This window comes from Lagenorhynchus albirostris, chromosome 2 (assembly GCF_949774975.1).
Source record: "Lagenorhynchus albirostris chromosome 2, mLagAlb1.1, whole genome shotgun sequence".
In the NCBI taxonomy this organism is placed as follows: domain Eukaryota; kingdom Metazoa; phylum Chordata; class Mammalia; order Artiodactyla; family Delphinidae; genus Lagenorhynchus; species Lagenorhynchus albirostris.
The window spans coordinates 73,166,780-73,185,039 of NC_083096.1; the positions used below are offsets into that span (position 1 = coordinate 73,166,780).

Consider the following 18,260-nt stretch of genomic DNA (forward strand, 5'->3'; position numbering starts at 1 on the left):
AACTGGGGGAGTAGAACTGACTGCACAGCATTCTAGAAGCTTCTCACTGCCTAGGTTTGAATCGCAGCTTCACTTACTAGTTGTGTGACCTGGGTGGCAAACCAGTTAACTTTTGTGCCTTGTTTTCCTCATCTGTGAAAGGGGATTCATCTGCTGTGAGGATTAAAGGAGAAGACACTTGTGAAGCACTTGGAACAGTGTGTGGCATGTGCTAAGTGATCAGTGTTACATAATACTGTTGTTGCAGCTGCTGGCAGCAGTTTTGCTACAGGCCTGAGGGGCCTGTATCCAGGATCTGCTATGTTTCCTGGAGGAAGAGGAATGCATCCATTGGTTGGTTAAGGCGTATCTTCTGTAGCATTAGATCGCCATTTCTCATGTGAGGAAATGGAGTCAGTGACTCCAAAGCCTCTTAACCAAGATGTCATGGTTTTAAGAACTGGCAGGGGCCTTAGCAGTTGTGAGGTTTGAATCCAGAAGGAAAGGGGGGAAATTCACCATCCGTTTTCCATTTTTCTTTTGCTTATTGAGTCCAAAAATCCCAACGAGGAGCACACAGACCTCCTCAGTGCTGAGACTGCAAAGCCTTTGTCCAGCCTACTCCGGATCCCACTTTCTGACATTGTATTCTGTGTCCATGCAGTGCTCACTGGGAATGACTGGGAAGGGGCTCAGCCCCAGAAGCCCCTGAAGTGTGTACGTTGAGGAGGTACTGCAGGGGCCATGCTGTGGCCAGCAGGGGAGGGTCACATGATCATGCAGAAGCCAGACTCAGTGGATCTCCTCTGAGGGTTCCTGCTGGGGGGTTCCCTGGGCTGTTTGGATGACCTGAAGGAGGCAGAGAGGGGCTTGCCAATGGGAGTGACTAGGGAGCAAACAGAAGGCAGCTTGCCCTGGCTCCCGTTTCTGTTACCCTCTCTGACCCTTACCTCTGCTCGCAGGCTCCAGGGCAGGAGGGAGTAGGCTTAAGCCGCCTGTCCCCCAGTTCAGCAGGACTCTCCCTTTCGCTGAGGGCTGCACTCAGGCTGTGCAGGAGGCAGGGGACACCCTGGGCCTCCAGAGCCGGGTGAGGGTTGTTCCGATTGCTAAAGGGCAAAGACAAAGAGGCTCAAAGCACCATATCCCTAAGCACCAGACCACGTCTTCCCCCAACTTCATGTTCCATTAAAGTCATCCAAAGCCACACCCTCTCCTACTTCTTTTATCCATTCTCCAGGCCTCTTCCCTTCCCGCGGGGACCCACCTCTTGCTGTGGGGGCCGTTGGTGACCAGAAGGCCAGGATTCTCCATTCTGAGGGGGCCTTGGCCTCCAAATGAGAGATTGGCCCTGGGTCTTGGACCTGAATGGAGAGGACCAAACACATTCATCACAGGCCTCTCTGCACCAAGAACCATCATGGTGGGAACGAGACATCTTTGGGAGAAGAACAAGGAGGGTGGGTATCAGGGGATGTATTGGTCACTGTACACAGAGGAGACACCTGTACAGGGCAGGTGCTTGGCAAACCTGGGCCCACTAAAGTTGGGGATGATTCACCAGTGTCACTGATGCCTGGAAGAAAACACACTGAAAAGAAGACATCAGTGAATTCAAGTCACCAAGTAGCAAGGAACTCTGTCCTCAGAGTGCCAAGCCTTTGGGGGAAGAGACTAGTAAACAATAAGCTAAGGTAAGAAAAGCATCCAGTGCCTGGCATGTAGTAGGTGTGAAAGCCTTGGTGCCCCAAGATACAAAGTTCTAGATGTTAGGAAAGCCTCGGAAGCAGGGAGGAAGAGGCGATTCAGGAAAGGGTTTAGGGGAAATGGGCCAGGGCCTTGAGAGACAAGCAGAAAGTGGGAGGGCTGGTCCTGGGTTCGGGAATATAATGTGTGTGGGGTGCGGCCTCAGTATCAGACCTGAGGCAGGGAAGTGACAGAGTGGGGCGTGGGGATAAAGGAAATGAGAGTCTCCCATTTGGGGGAAGGCGATGCACAGCTGGAAACAGCCTACTTAGACTCACGCTCCAGTCTTGGTGTCCAAGCCGTCGTGAGAACATTCGCCGACTCTTCCTCTTTCCCCTCGTGGCCCTCCTCTAACTCATCTTCCCACCTATCGGAAGATCTGTAGGGGCAGGGAACAGGGGGCAGAGTGGAACTCCGGCCAGATCCCCCCCTCCCCAGATCCCACCAGCCACTGCCAGGCTATGACACCTCCCAACACCCTCCAGAGGCCATACCCGCACCTGAAGCTCTGTTCCTGCCTGCCCTACTCACTCACCTGTGCCGCACTCCTGCTGTGCCTTTTCCCACCCTGGCTGGGGTCCCCACCACGGGGCAGGCCCCACCTGGAGCCTGGGGCCCCCCTGGAGCTGAAGTCTGGGAATGAAGGGGAGTAAAGGGAATCAGTTTGAGAAAAATGGCCACCCCAGCAGTGGTTGTGGTGTGCATGTAAGTTCTCTCCACACACAATGGTCCCAGAGGGACAGAGAAGTGCTAGAGACAGCTGGGCTGTGCCTTGTGTCTGAGGATGAAATTACAGGGCAAGGCCCTTTGTTGTGTTAAGGTCCCTGCTAGTAACTCTCAAGTTAGAACTCGGGCTGATGGACTGTCAGAACTGGCCAGAGCTTAATGACCACCTCATCCTGCCTGGGGCCTCCGGGACAAAGTCACACAAAGTCGGTGGCCAACTTCAGATGGAACCCAGGTCTTCTGACCCCCCAATCCAGTCCTCTGCTTATACCAGGCTAATTTAATTTTACTTGCAAATTATAAATATGGTGTCCTAGTCTTTCAAATAAGACAGAACATAAAACCTAGTAAATAAATATAACAAATAGTAAAGTATAATTTCAATTCCTGGCGTAGGAGGTTGCCTGAGAAATCTCAGAGTGTGAGGGAGGAGGCAGCTGGAGAGACGCTGACCTGTTGAGAGAGGCTGGGAGGTAGCGAGAGGGGGAGGAGGGGTCAGAGAAGGAGGGGCACGGCTAGAGACCCACAGAGAAATGCCCCCCAGCGAAGGAGGGAGGGGAGAGAGGAACGTCCTTGGAGCACTACTGCCATCCTGTGGCCCTTTGGGGAACTGCAGCCAAGGACAAACCTTTCCACCTGCTCACAGATTTTTTGCTCAGTATCTTTGAAGGCACACCTTGGCTTTCACCCACTGAGCTAGTTACCACTCAGCCAAGGCCCTGGCACAGCCCTAGTGTTGGAGACGTGCCACAATCCCCCGCCCACCTCCCCATCCCCAGGTGGCCTCTGGAAAGTGATATATGTCCCATATGCAGGCCCCAGGGCCGATGAACACAGATGAGCAGTCAAGTGCAGCAGCAGCCCTGAGGACATCAGCTCTGCTCACCACCACCCCTTTCTCTGGGTAACCTCTCCCCACCCCCCGCTCCTTGTCTCAGGTGTCATCTCACCAGGGTGTGGGTTGGGAGCAGCCCACCCCGGGCCAAGTGGGTCCTTATGGCGTCTGTCAGCTTGGCCACCAGCCGCTCTCGCACAGAATCTGGCTCCTTCTGGGGAGAGAGTGGATAATGGAGTAATGGAGGAAGCCTGGGCTTTGTGGTCCTCTGGGGATCGGGGAAGAAAGAAACAGGAAAGGGGGAGGGAAGGGGACTTTGTCTCCCCTCTTTTCTAGCCCATCCCCATGCCTTTGCCAGGGTCCTGCCACCGCCTGCCCAGAATTGTGGACAGAGATGGACTCTTCCTCTCAAGAGTGTCCCAGGACCTAGCACACAATGTGCTCAATATACGTTGGACGAGTGAATGAATGGTGGGGAGAAGGCAGGAATATCAGCCAGAGAAAGGATAGCAGGAGAGCAGCTGGAGGGATATTGGGGAAGAGTTAGATTCTGGGATGGAGGGTCTCACCTGACACCGGGCCAGCGCTTCCTTATAGTACTTCAAAGCCTGGTCATGCTGCCCCAGTCTGGCTGCAGCAGCCCCCAGACCCTCACAGGCCTGCCATTGCCCCTTCACGTCCCCTGGGGAAGACAGCCTGAGAGGTCCTCCCACAGCTCCCTACACCTCCAGAGGTAATCCCCACCCCCAGTCCCCCTATCTGCCTCCCCACCAGCCCCAAGGATTCTCAGCCTTTGTCCCACCCCAAGCCACCTGCAAACCCCCTCACCCTCACCAGTGTCCCGGGCAGCCTGCAGAGCATGTAGATAGTTGTCTCTGGCAGCCTTGTGGTCTCCCAGCTGGCTCAGTGCAAATGCCAGGCTTCCAAAGCTCCGGCCCTGCTCCCACCGCTGCCCCACAGAGCCTGGTGATAGAGCCCGCCCCATATTAAGAGAGGACTTTGGCTGCTGGGGCATCAGGACCCTACCCCCAAAGACAAAGGGAGGGTTGCCAGGAGTCCTTGTGCTCAACCCTGGCACACCTCCAGATGCACCACAGAGGCCTGAACGCTTGAAACCCAGCCTCTCCTCAGTCCTGAGCTTTGGCCTGAATGCCTCCCCCATGCTAGTTTGAGCCACGTATAAATCCAGGGCGTCAGGCAAGGCACGTATTAAAAGCTCCATTTTTATACACGTAGAACCTGAAGCTCAGAAAGCAAAAATGACTTGCTAAACGTCACACAATCATTTAGAGCAAGCACTGGCTCCACTTCAGGCCTCCTCTACCAGCCAGGGCTCTTGCCTCTGCCCATTGCTGCCTTCCCAACCCCAGGCCTCAGCCTCTGGGCCCATGACCCTCTGTCCTGTCTGGCTATCCCATCTCCTGCACCCCCTGCACACCCTCACTCCCCTGTTCTGGACTTCCCAGTCCCATAATTAGTTCTAAACGTCCATCTACTCTTCAGCCTCCGGGCCCCAGCTGGAACCCCTTCTTAGTCCCTTGGCCCCAATCCCATTCCCCAGCCCCTGGTACCCACCGTGTGTGTCGGCAGCCTTCTGGTGAAACTCCCGGGCTTCCTGATAGTTGCCGAGGGCATTGTGGGCCATCCCAAGGTTTCTTAGCACCGTGGCCTCCTCTCCTGGCCCCCGGCACAGGGGCAGGGCTTGCTGGAAGGCCTCTGCTGCTAGCGGGAACAGCTGGAGCTGGGAATAGCCCACGCCTAGGTCGTTATAGAGTTGCCCTAGAGGGCATGGCCAAGGTCAGTGGTAGCCAGGTCAGATGCAGCTGAAGCTGTACTGCTGCAGCCTCTGCCCCACTCTCCCAGGGTTCCCCCAGTCCTCAGAATTGCCTCTGCTTCCACCCCACTTCTCCGAGTATCACCAAGTCTTAATCTCCCCAGATCCCACACCTTCTCTGCCCAAAGGCCTCACCCAGCAGTCCTCGCTCAGTGCTCCTCTCAGCAAGCCTCCGGCTCTCCTCCAGCACCTGCAGCACATCACCCACCCCATGCTGCCCGCTCTTCAGCATACAGCCCGCTGCAGCCCCCAGTGTCAGGGCTGCAGCCCTGGGTTGCCCTGCTTGGGCGTAGGCCCGGCTCGCTTCCTGCAGGCAGTGGGCTGCTAGCTCAGGCTGTCCCAGAGCCTGGTAGCAGGCTCCCATTTTTGCCTGGGCTTGCCCCTGGTCACCTAGTGGCTGGTAGTGGCCCAGGGCCTTGTGATACCAGGCCAAAGCCTGAGGCAGGTCGCCCAGGGCGTGGTAAGCCAAAGCCACGTTGAAACACTGGTCGCCATGACACCCGCCCTGGGCTGTCTCTTGAGGTTGAGCTCGTAGGAGCAGCTCAAGCCCTCTGGCTGGGTCCCCAGTCTCCACGTAGGCAGCCCCCAGGTTGAAGGCACAGGCCCGGAGAACAGGGGTGTCCCTGGTTTGTGGTGACTTGGAAGCCAGGAGGAAGGCCCTCTGGAAGCTGGTCAAGGCCTTATGATTCTGACCAGCCAATAGGGCCCTGTGGCCAGCCCTGGTGAGGGCTTGGATTCTGGCCTCTTGCCGTGGCCACTTTCTTTTCTTCTTTTTCTTCTTGGAGCTTGAAGGCGAGGGCGAGGGCTCTTGCAGGGTATCCTCAGTGTTGAGGGAAGACATAGTGCTGACGATAGGGAGCAGAGGGGTCAGTATGTCATCCTTGGCTTCCTCCAAAGCACTATCCCTCTAGGCAATTCAGCTCTACCTCTGCCCTGGTGTGACCCTCAGGGTGTCAGGGATTTCTCTCTGACATCTCACTTTGCTTCATCTAACCCGTTGAACACCATATTAACTCTCACTCTAATGTCCAGACTAGTTTTTCGTCCTCCAAGACTCACTTCAAGCTTCCTTCAGAAAGCCCCTCCCCTCAACCAACTGGGTCCCTCTTCTGTACCCCCATAGTACCTTATGTCCTTTACGGCATTTATCACACTGGGTTTAGGGTTATTGACTTTCTCGTCTATCTCCCCTACTAGATTTGGAGCAACTTGAAGCGTCTGGCACATAGATTCTCAATATATGCTTATTGAATGAGATGAAAAAGTTTTATAGATCATTAGATTATTATTATATATATAGATTTTACCACAATAAAAAAGGTTTATTGAATGAATAAATGAATGGATGAACGAACAGAGCACACACAGGGCCTCTTCTCCACCATCTCCTTCACCCTGTGCCTCCAAAGACACCCACTCATATCTAGGTTCTCCTGCTGTCTAATCTCAAGGTATAGTTCAAGTCAGCTCACCAAACAGTGAGCTCCTGCTGTGTGCCGGGAGGGAGCCACACAAGGCACTGGTGGCACAAAGGTGCATAGGCCATGGAATTGGCAAGGAGCCAACGTCCAGGGGCAGGGCTACTGTCTCTCCATTTACTGCTTACTCCCTATCTCGAGGGGAACCTCTTTCTCCCCTACCTCCTTGGCTTTCTGTCTGCTTACTAGTTTCAGTCCCCCAACATCCTGCTTTGGTCTCCAGGGCACTCTTAAACCCAAATACATTTCTCTCATCAGCATGTGTTTCCCATTAGTATCTCTCCCCCAAAAAGGCAAAGCCTTTTCATGAACTCTCCTCCCAAGAGACAGGAAAAGGAGTGGAAAAGATCCAGTAGCTGAGCTCTCAGCCCCTCCCATTTGCTTCTTCTTCTCCCCTTTTTTTTTCTTTAGGAGAAACAGGCAGAGGTGATACATATTCTTTTCAAAGAAACTCCCCCTAAGAACAGCCAGGAATCCTGTCTCTTTGAGACCCGCATTCCTGAGGCATTCCCGGCTGCCCCCACAAGGTCTTGGGGCCCCAGACACAAAACGCCTTACCTCCCTCGATCTCCTCTGTAGCTGGCTTTCTGGAATGGTCCCTCAGGCTAGGGTTACCTCCCTTATCTCTTAGCTCAGAGCCCCTGGGGTTCCTAGACAACCAGGTACCGCCCTCCACTCCTAGGGAATTCTTTGATTGACAGCTCAAATGCCCTATCTTAGTGCTGAACCCTGCTGGTGCTTGGGCACAGATACCTGAATTCCATTGCCCTTCCTGCCCCACCTCTCCCCACCCTTGCAGACACACGCATCAATCCTTCACTTCAGGCAAGAATCAAAGCATCAAGGGCTTGTTACTAGTCACAGCTTCAAAGATCGTCTATCCCATTCCCTCATTTCACAGAGGAAGGGACCTCAGAAGAGCAGATGTAACTTGCCTGAGGTCACAGAGCACTCATGTAGCTAGGATTAGAGCCCAGGTTTTCTGATTCTGGGCTAATTAGCCTAAGGTCCCTTCCACTAACCGTAATTGCGAGCTTTAATGAGGCTTGGGTTGTCCCAGAAGTGAACCCTTTCACACATACACACACGAACACACACGCACTCTTATACACTGTGCTTCTGTGTGGTAGTTTCACATTTGGAAACAGGGTGAAAGGTTGATGGTCAGGAAGGGTCTGGAGATCAGAAGAGCCTCTCTGCCCCCGGAACTCCTTTTTCCAGCTCCACTGGTCTGCAACCTCCAGGTTCTGCTTAATGAGAGGACAGCAGGCCCCAGGACAACAGGCACCTACTGCCCTAACTCACCAAGGGTGGCCTGCATCAGAAAGCAAATGTCCTCATTTATCTGGGAGAAAGGCCTCTTTTAAGTAGAGGCCATGGCCAGAAACAAAATTATAAGGAAGCACTTGGGCTCACCTGCATTTGCCAGGCAGCCTCTGCTGAGTGCCTGCTGCGTGCAGGCCTGGTGCTGTGTGCCACAGATGGTGCCCATGCCCGAGGCCGGCTCTCCTAGCAGCCTGCAGCTTCTGCCCATGGGCTGGGCCTTCAGGATGTTACCACAGCATAGCCAGAGCCAAATATGCAGCTCAGTCTGTTGTTCACTGAGTAGCCTCTCTTAAGGGGAGAGGAGGATTTGGGGAGGGAGCAGGGACTGAAACCGTTCTCACCAAGGTTCCAATGACCTCTCAATGATCTAGTGATCATTTCTGAATCATTTTTCTTGTTTGATTCCCTGCTGTATCTGATATATCCTTGCAACTCTCTCCTCACTTGGTTCCACGACCCACTGTGTCCTGGCTGTCCTTCTCCTGTGCTGACAACTCCTTCTCCATCTCCTTTGCTTGCCCTCTGTCCACCTCTTAAATGCTAGTGTTCCCCAACACTCTGCCCTTTGCTCATTTCTTATTTTACAAGCTCTTCCTCAAAAACTTCATCCAGTCCTTTGAATTTTTTTTTAATTGAGTATCGTTGATTTACAATATTGTGTTAGTTTCAGGTGTACAGCATAGTGATGCAGTGCTTTTGCAGATTATATCCTATTACAGGTTATTACAAGATATTGGGTATAATTCCCTGCACTATACAGTAAATCCTCATTGCTTCTCTATTTTATGTAGTTTGTTCATCTCATACCCCTAATTTGTCCCTCTCTGCCTCCCTCTCCCCTTTGGTAACCACAAGTTTGTTTTCTATGTCTGTGAGTCTGTTTCTGTTTTGTATATATATTCAGTTGTATTATTTTTTAGATTCCACGTATAAATGATACCATATAGTATTTGCCTTTCTCTGTCTGGTTTCACTAAGCATAATATTCTCTAGGTCCATCCACATTGCTACAAATGGCAATATTTTATTCCTTTTTATGGCTAATATTCCCATATATATATATATATATATATATATATATATATATATATATATAGTAGGCCCTCAAGTTAAAGGGACCAAAGAACACTATAGGAAGAGTGTGTGTGGGGGGTTAATGGGAATACCAGGGGAAAATGATAGAGGCAGGGGTAGGCGCAGGGACTACTTCAAATAAGACGGTTTAACAGCGAAGGAGCCCTGGAGAAACAGCGACCCAAAATACCACAGGAACGGGAGCTCCCCTCCGGGAGCGCCCCTCCCCGTCTTGGACAGTACCCTTCGTCCCATCTGGCGGCGCACCTCCCAAGCCTGGAACTACAAATCCCAGAGGCCCCTGCGGCACAGACAGGACGTGTCCTGTCTGCCTGTGGCTACGATGAGGGGCGGTGGCCGGGCGGCGGGAGATTCAAACCTGGAAGAAGGAGAAACATGGAGGGGAGAGGAACGGGCCCGTCCCGGGCGACCTGTGAGTGCCAGAAGGGGCCGAGAAGGGTCCGGCAGTGATGCCACTGGTCGGGGACTCGGCGGTCCTGGGAGAGGTTGGGGCTGGGGTTGGGCGCAGGGCCAACCAAGCAAGGGGCGGCCGAACTGTGCTCAGTGGGGAGGGAGCATTCAGTCCGGACTCCTGCGGGCGGGAGTAAACCTGTGAGCTGCGAAACGCTCCGACTTCTGTGTCGCGCTTCAAAGCTTACAAAGAGTTTTCTCACTTATTCCCAAATTCTGGGGCTCCTGGGCTGGGAGAATGTAGGTGGTCTGGATGGCCACTTAAAAATTCGGCAGTTACTCTTGGCTACCATACTTGCTAAGCGCTACCGGGGGACGGGAAGCCTAAAAAGGCCTGCGGGGGCTTCCTTGACTTTTTGATGCTTCTTTGAGACAATGCCTCTCAAACTTTACGGTGTCGGAATTACCCGGGGAGCTAATTTAAAATGCAGATTCCTGAATCCTACCCCAGAGCTTTAGCAACTATAGGTCTCGACTTGGGCCCATAATCTGCATTTATAACAAGCACCGCTGTGCTTCTTCCGTCACCCCACATAATTGTGATGCGGGTAGTCCAAGTACCACACTTTCAAAAACACTGCTTTAGAAAGAGAGACTGGGGTCCGAAAAATGGGACCGCGGAAAGGTTTCCATCTGACCTTCTGAAAGAAAAGCAAAATCTACTCCTTTTCTTGCTCTCCATTAGGATTCAAAAAGCGAAGTCCACGTCCACCTATCTGTTGAAGGAAAGCTAGTTCCAGATCTGAAAAGGACAGGAAAACTGATTTTTTTTTTTTAAGACTCTGTGTGTATGTACAAAGTCCCGCCCATCTCTCACAGTCCTCAATTCATAACTCTGAAGTGATGTCACTCACTTACTGGTTTATTTTCCATGCTTAGCAACCAAAACTTGTTTCTTGTACACCCCCCTCAGAAGAACTGATGGATTTCCTGCGATTGGCCAGTGCTTTCCAATTTGGACATGGAGGGGTGTGTGTGTGTGTTTGTGTGTGTGTTTTAACTTGCTTAACCAACAATTCAAAGAAGCCCTGCCCCTGCCCCAATCATACTGCAGGATATGCAACATAATGAAAAGAGAGAAAGAGTTGGAACAACATTAAGTGCTGAGTCAAAGACATTTGCTAAGCTCTGTCTCTGTTTTCAAGCTCTCTGACTTTATTTTCTTGGTGTATGTGTGTAGCTTTCTCTCATTTTGTTGGCTTTTGTATTGTCTTCCCTAAGGAGACTAGAGAGATAGGGGAGAAGAGGGGGGAAAAGGATAAAAGGAGGCTGTGGCTAAGACAGAATATGAATGCTGTCTCATTTCAGGGATTTCCTGTTCTTGAGTTTGGGAGTCAGAGATTGTCTGCATTTTATTTAGCTTGGAGACTATTTTACTCCTCAGGTGACCTATACCAAAAGGGAGAGTAAATACACCTTTGTGATCTTTTAAAATTCTGTCCTTCCACTTAAACCCAAGTGAGTGGCTTTTTTTCACGTGGTTCCCTCTGTTGAACTGCCTTTTCTCCCTTTCTGCCTGTTCATTCTTTAAGATTCTACTCACAGGTAGAATCCTTTACTTCCTCTGCTGCTTCCATAGCCTATTTTTATTTATTTTTTGGAGTATAATTGCTTTACAATGTTGTGTTAGTTTCTGCTGTACGATGAAATGAATCAGCTATATGTATACCTATATCCCCTCCCTCTTGGACCTCCCCCCGCCCCCGACATCCCACCCATCTAGGTCATCACAGAGCACCGAGCTGAGCTTCCTGTGCTTTATACCTTGTCCCCACTAGCTATCTATTTTACACATGGTAGTGTATATATGTCCATCGTACTCTCCCAGTTTGTCCCACCTTCCCCTTCCCGCCCTGTGTCCACATGTCCGTTCTCTATGTCTACGTCCATAGACTATTCATGAGCTATGATCGCACTTCTCACATCAGGTTGAAGTTTTTTACTTACATGTTTTTCTCTTCTAATAATAATCTTTGTACTTCTTGAGAGTAGGGGTCCACTAGTCCAGTGCCTGACATATAAGAGGTATTGAATGAATGAATGGCTGCTGAATGATGAGTTCTAGTTAGTCCTGTTAACCTAACCTCTGGGAGAGTACCTGAGGAGGATGACACAAGTACAGTTCTTGGAGAACTCAGAATCTAATTAGGGATAAAATGAGGAGCTAAGTTCCCAGCCAAGGAGGGATCTGGACATTCCTACTAGTAGGTACTGAGGGAAGCGCAGTGAAGTAGGTTTTGGAAGGGGGAGGTCAGGAAGATGGCTAGAGGGGAAAGGGAAGAAATGCCTCCAATACAGGAAGGATCCCCTCTTAAAGGGTGGGGAGGCCTCCCTTTAACAGGGTGCTGACTAGGAAAGCTTTACTGGATGGGAGAGAAGATTGGAGCCAGTGTCCTGGGACTAGGGGGACAGACATGTGGGAGATGCCTCCGGTTTCCGAGCAGAGTTGCCTTAGAAAGTCTGTTAAGAAGAAGCTTGCTACAGCCCTCTGTCTAATGCTCCCCTCCTTGGTTCCTCAGATGAACGCCTCACAGCTGAGGAAATGGATGAGCAGAGGCGGCAGAACGTCGCCTATGAGTACCTGTGCCGGCTGGAGGAAGCCAAGCGGTGAGCAGAGCAACCGCCTCTTTCTGGTCTCCCTTTCCCACCCTGCCCACCCCAGGCACCTGCCCCCAAAGCAAATACAAAAAGACAAGAGTCCATTCTATGGGAAAGGGAAAGTTGAAATAGCATCTTTTTTTTTCTTTCTTTCAGACTATTTTTTTTTCAGACTATTTTTTAGAGCAGTTTTAGGTTCGCAGCAAAATTAAGAGAAAGATACAGGGATTTTCCACATGCTTCCTCCCCACAAACATATATAGCCTCCCCCATTATCAACAGCCCCCACAAGAGTGATATGTTTGTTACAATTGGTGAACCTACTTGGACACATAATCCTCCAAAATCCATAGTTTGCCTTAGAGTTCACTCTTCATGTTGTAGACTGTAGTCTATGAGTTTGGACGAATGTATAATGACATAGCCATCCATCATTATAGTATCATAGAGTAGTTTCACTACCCTAAAAAGTCTCTGTTTCATTTATTCATTCCCTCTGCCACACCCCCACCCCCACCCCCAACTCCTGGCAACCACTCATCTTTTTACTGTCTCCATAGTTTTGCCTTTTCCAGAATTTCACACACCTGGAATAATATAATATGTAGGCTTTTCAGATGGGCTTCTTTTACTTAGTAATATGCATTTAAATTTTCTCCATGTCTTTTCATTGCTTCCTAGCTCATTTTTTACTAGTGCTGAATAATATTCCATTGTCTAGATGTACCACAGTTTATTAATCCATTCACCTATTGAGGATCATCTTGGTTGCTTCCAAGTTTGGGCAGTTATGAATAGAGCTGCTATAAACATCCTTGTGCAGGTTTTTATGTAGATGTAAGTTTTCTACTCCTTTGGCTAAATACCAAAGAGCACAACTGCTGGATCATATGGTAAGAGTATGTTTAGTTTTGTAAGAAACCACCAAACGGCTTTCCAAAGTGGCTGTACAATTTTGTATTCCCACCAGCAACGAATGAGAATTCCTGCTGCTCCACATCCTCAGCAGCATTTGGTGTTATCGGTGTTCCAGATTTTGACAATTCTAATAGGTGTATATTGGTATCTCACCACTGTTTTAATTCACATTTCCCTGATGACATATGATGTGAAGCATCTTTTCAGATGCTTATTTGCCATCTGTATATCTTCTTTGTATATCTTTCTTTGGTGAAGTGTCTGTTAAGGTCTTTGTCCCATTTTTTAATCAGACTGTTTGTTTTCTTACTGTTGAGTTTTAAGAGTTCTTTGGATATCTTGGGTAACAATCTTTTATCAGATGTGTCTTCCAGACGCGCAGGCTCAGTGGCCATGGCTCGCGGGCCCAGCCGCTCCGCGGCATGTGGGATCTTCCCAGACCAGGGCACGAACCTGTGTCCCCTGCGTCGGCAGGCGGACTCTCTACCACTGCGCCACCAGGGAAGCCCAGATGTGTCTTTTTTTAAATAATTATTTTATTTTATTTATTTATTTTTGGCCATGCCATGTGGCTTGCGGGATCTTAGTTCTCTGACCAGGGATTGAACCTGGTCCCTGGCAGTGAAAGTGCCGAGTCCTAACCACTGGACCGTCAGGGAATTCCCTCAGATGTGTATTTTGCAAATATTTTCTTTTGCAGATATTTTCGCCCAGTCTGTGGCTTGTCTTATTATTTCCTTGACATTGCCTTTTGTAGAGCAGAAGTTTTAATTTTAGTGAAATCTAGCTTATTAATTATTTCTTTCAAGGATTGTGCCTTTGGTGTTGTATCTAAAAAGTCATTGCCATACCCAAGGTCATCTAGGTTTCCCCATTGCCCTCTAGGAGTTTTACAGTTTTGCGTTTTACTTGGAAGTTGATGCTCCATTTTGAGTTGATTTTTATGAAGGGTGTAAGGTCTAGGTCTAGGTTCATTTTTTGCATGTCGATGTCTAGTTATTCCAGCACCATTTGCTGAGGAGACTATCTTTGCTCCATTGTACTGCCTTTGCTCCTTTGTCAAAGATCAATTGACTATATTTATATGGGTCTCTGTTCTGTTCCACTGATCTATTTGCCTATTCTTTCACCAGTACCACACTGTCTTGATTACTGTGGCTAAGTCAGGTAGTGTTAGTGTACCAGCTTTGCTCTTCTCCTTCAGTATCATGTTGGCTATTCTGGGTATTTTGTCTCTCCATGTAAATTTTAAGAGTCTCATGCTCCACCGACTGAGTTAGCTGGGTGTGCCTCCATGTAAACTTTATTTTTATTTATTATTATTATTTTTTAAAATTTATTTTTGGCTGAGTTGGGTTTTCATTGCTCTGCGCAGGCTCTCTCTAGTTGCCGCGAGCGGGAGCCACTCTTCACCGTGGTGCGCGGGCTTCTCATTGCGGTGGCCTCCCCCGTTGCAGAGCACGGGCTCCAGGTGCGAGGTCTTCAGTAGTTGTGGATCGCGGACTCCAGAGCGCAGGCTCAGCAGCTGTGGTGCACAGGCCTAGCTGCTCCGCGGCATGTGGGATCCTCCCAGACCAGGGCCCGAACCTGTGTCTTCTGCATTGGCAGGCGGATTCCCAACCACTGCGCCACCAGGGAAGCCCCCATGTAATCTTTAGAATCAGTGTGTGGAGATCCACAAAAGAACTTGCTGGGGTTTTGATTAGGACTGCATTGAATCTATAGCTCAGGTTGGGAAGAACTAACATTTTGACAATATTGAGTCTTCCTATCCATGAGTATGGACTATCTCTCCATTTATTTAGTTCTTTGATTTCATTCATCAGAGTTTTGTAGCTTTCCTCATGTAGATCTTGTACATATTTTGTTAGATTTATACCTAAGTATTTCATTTTGGGGAGTGCTAATGTAAATGGTATTGTGTTTAATTCAAATTCCACTTGTTTGTTGCTGATGAATTGGAAAGCAGTTGACTTTTATTTTATTTGTTTATTTATTTATTAAACATCTTTATTAGAGTATAATTGCTTTACAATGGTGTGTTAGTTTCTGCTTTATAATATTTTATTTTATTATTTTTATATTTATTTAATTTATTTATTTGGTGGCACCAGGTCTTAGTTGCGGCAGGTGGGCTCCTTAGTTGCAGCTTGCAGGCTTCCTAGCTGCAGCTTGCCGGCTTCTTAGTTGTAGCACATGTGCTCCTTAGTCGTGGCTGGCGGGCTCCTTAATTGTGGCTGGCGGGCTTCGTAGTTGTGGCTCGCGGGCTCCTTAGTTGTGGCATGCATGTGGGATCTAGTTCCCTGACCAGGGATCAAACCCAGGCCCCCTGCATTGGGAGCACAGAGTCTTAACCACTGCACCACCAGGGAAGTCCCACAATTGACTTTTATATATTAACCTTGTCTTTTGCAACCTTGCTATAATCACTTATTAACGCCACAAGTTTTCTGGTATCATGCTTTCAGATTTTCTACAAAGACAGTCATGCCATCTGTGAACAAAGACAACATCACGTCCTTTTATCCCCTTACATACTTTAATACATATCTCTATATATGGACACTTGGTTACATAACCACAATACCATTATAATACCCACCTAAGTTATCCATTAATCCTTGGATCAACACCCAGGCCATCTTCAAATTTTCCTGATTGTCTGAAAAAAATCATCTATTTTTACAGTTGGCTTATTCAGCTAAGGATCTGAAAGAGTTCACATTTTACATTTGGTTGTTATGTACTACTAAGTCTTCTTTCATCTGGAACTGACATAAACAGTTCTTTATGTCATTGACTTGTTGAAGAAACCGGGTCATTTGTCCTGTAGAACATCCTACATTCTGGCTTTGTCTATTCGCTTCCTGTGTCCCTCAACGTGTTCTTCTGTACCCCATATTTCCTGTGAATGGATGTTGGCTCTAAAGACAGGATAAATGCTTAATTCTTTCCTTTTAATCAATAGCATATTTTTAATGTTCTCCAAAGAAAGTAGGTAGGATGGGGTAGATAGAAAACCAGGGTGTTTCTGTCAGGGAAGGCATGAAGGGAGGTGTGACTAGCTCTCTCTTTGAAAACAGATCTTTCCTATAGGCCCCAATATGCGGAGAAGCCCTTATTCTCTCCCTCATACAATCATCAGCCATAATAATACTTTACATTTATATTCAAAGTGTTTTCACATTCATTACATCATTTAATCCTGGCAGCTGCCCACTGAAGCAGGAGGTACAGGTGGTATCTTCATTTTGCAGATTATACAGCTGAGGCCCAGAGAGGTGAAGTGAGGGAGATGGCATGGAAAGCAGGTCTTCTGATTCGAAGGGCTGTGACCTTTCTGTCCCTTTGTGCTGCTCCCCTCGCTTCAACCCTGGGGCTTCCCTACTCCCCTCGTCATCATCAAAGCTGGGTTATGTGCTGTGTAGACATGACTTTTGTATACCTGGGTTCTCAGAACTTGCAGAATAAGAGAAGTGAGCAGGTACAATTTGGTTCAACAGTCAAATGCATAACCAGACTGAGTGAGAGGTTATATCATGTAACAGGTAAGAGCCTGTTTAAGGCTCACTGAAGATGGGCAGCTTCAGTATCTGTCAGGGAAGATGTATAGGGTGGGTGGGGGCTGAGGATAGGCCAATCCAGGTGTTTGCGGCAGCTTGGGAGAAGGTGGGAACAGCCAGGCAATGGGCAGAGAGGGGAGTTGGGAGTAGGGCAGGAACAGGAGGCAGGAGAGAGTGAGAGGCTGCCTAGGGGGAGAGAGGGAGGGAGGGAAGGTCTTGTGGTTGGAATGAAGTGCTGTGGCTTGCCAGAGGGGGTGAGAAGCTTCTCTCGTGCTCTCAGCTGGATGGAGGCCTGCCTGAAGGAGGAGCTTCCTTCCCCGGTGGAGCTGGAGGAGAGCCTCCGGAACGGAGTGCTGCTGGCCAAGCTGGGCCACTGTTTTGCACCCTCTGTGGTTCCCTTGAAGAAGATCTATGACGTGGAGCAGCTACGGTACCAGGTGGGGAGCAGAGGTCTCTACTTTCTACCTTCTTCCTCTCAAACTATCTGTTCTCAAAGTTGTGAGAGTAGGGTGACCATATAATTTATTGTCCAAACCTGGGTACTATTGAGGATAAAATGGGTGCTAGTAATCATTGCACTGGAACAACGGGTTTCAATTGGTGTCTTGCAGCTAGGCGGTGTGTACTATGCTTAGCAGCAAGGGGCATTTGCTAGGTGGGCTTCGAGATGCCTCTGATATGAGAACTTCCAAGCAGACTTTTCTACCCACAGTCTACACTCAGAGGCTTGTGAGCTTTGCCACCTTAAGTTACTTCCAGGACATGCTGCTCTAGTCAACCCAACCCGCCTCTCCTTCCCATCCCAGCTCCGGACTCCCCTTTTCCAGGAAGCCTTACTAGCTTGCTAATCCCATCCCTGTGCCATCCTTCCCAAATGACCCACTGGGTCATCCATCCCTGGTGGTTTCTCTCTGTTTTTGTGTCTCTGTCCTGGGGGGATGGGGAATCCATAGCACAGGGTCCTCTGCCCCCACCCCTTGATCTTCAAGCTGTGGTCTGGGCTCTACCCAGAGGGAACCCTGAGAACTGTGGAAATAGATTCTCTTCTCTTTCCTTCCCTTTTAGGCAACTGGCTTGCATTTCCGTCACACAGACAACATCAACTTTTGGCTGTCTGCAGTAGCCCACATCGGTCTGCCTTCGGTAACATTGGGTCTCAGGATTGGGGTTCATCTTTGCTCTTCACCAGTACTCGCACCTCCACCACACACATGCTTTATCTCCCTGGCACTCTTTAGTGCTCATCTCCATGTGTCTTCTAAATGAACATAATCTAAGAGTTTAAGTTCCCTGAGGCTGTATGTCTTTGAACCATGTTACTTGGTCTCTGTCTTCACTTCCTTGTGGGTAAGGGAAGTGAAGGGAAGTGAAGGCAACCTGGCCCAGGATGCATTGTTGCCATTGTTCCCATTAGTCAGTGAGGCCCCTATATAACGCAGGAGGTGGGCCTCATGTTGGCCAGCCATCTTTCCACCAGAATTGCGTAGTGTGAAGCAAGGACACACCACATCCCAAGGCGGTAGACTTGGAAGCCTAGGCCAGGACCCCAACTGGACACATGCTGCATGTCCTCTCACTCTTTGACTCTCAGTTCGTTTCTCATCTGTAAAGTGGGGATAGTAATCCCTCCCCTGTCTTCCTTATAAGGTTGTCAGGAAGATCACATGATCTGTGTGAATTCCTTTTGTGAATTATAAAGAACTATACAAATTAAG

The 18,260-nt window shown here is 49.1% G+C and overlaps 2 protein-coding genes across 2 annotated transcripts in view; one reads left to right on the forward strand and one right to left on the reverse strand.

The window, feature by feature from the left end:
* TTC24 (tetratricopeptide repeat domain 24) lies at positions 1-5,958 on the reverse strand. Its single transcript, XM_060142303.1, has 10 exons — positions 5,253-5,958; positions 4,859-5,062; positions 4,118-4,246; positions 3,853-3,965; positions 3,399-3,497; positions 2,258-2,355; positions 2,001-2,101; positions 1,244-1,340; positions 930-1,085; positions 1-828 (listed from the first exon to the last, which is right to left on the reverse strand). The coding sequence occupies exons 1-10, from the start codon at positions 5,956-5,958 to the stop codon at positions 747-749; spliced, it is 1,785 nt and encodes a 594-aa protein (XP_059998286.1). The 3' UTR covers positions 1-746.
* Positions 5,959-9,388: 3,430 nt separating this feature from the next.
* The window catches only part of IQGAP3 (IQ motif containing GTPase activating protein 3), a 40,525-nt gene continuing 31,653 nt past the window's right edge, over positions 9,389-18,260 (forward strand). Inside the window, exons 1-4 of the mRNA XM_060136129.1 lie at positions 9,389-9,428; positions 11,986-12,073; positions 16,826-16,982; positions 17,611-17,688. Coding sequence (XP_059992112.1) covers positions 9,392-9,428; positions 11,986-12,073; positions 16,826-16,982; positions 17,611-17,688 — 360 coding nt within the window. The 5' untranslated portion in view covers positions 9,389-9,391. The remainder of the gene's footprint in view (positions 9,429-11,985; positions 12,074-16,825; positions 16,983-17,610; positions 17,689-18,260) is intronic.

Bases quoted from the DNA above. Each gene is read 5' to 3' on its own strand.
- TTC24 (XM_060142303.1), bottom strand. From the start codon at position 5,958: ATGTCTTCCCTCAACACTGAGGATACCCTGCAAGAGCCCTCGCCCTCG. The intron at 5,063-5,252 runs GTGAGGCCTTTG...CATGCCCTCTAG, and splicing joins CACTGAGCGAGGACTGCTGG to GGCAACTCTATAACGACCTA. The intron at 1,341-2,000 runs GTGAGTCTAAGT...CTCTCCATTCAG, and splicing joins TTGGACACCAAGACTGGAGC to GTCCAAGACCCAGGGCCAAT.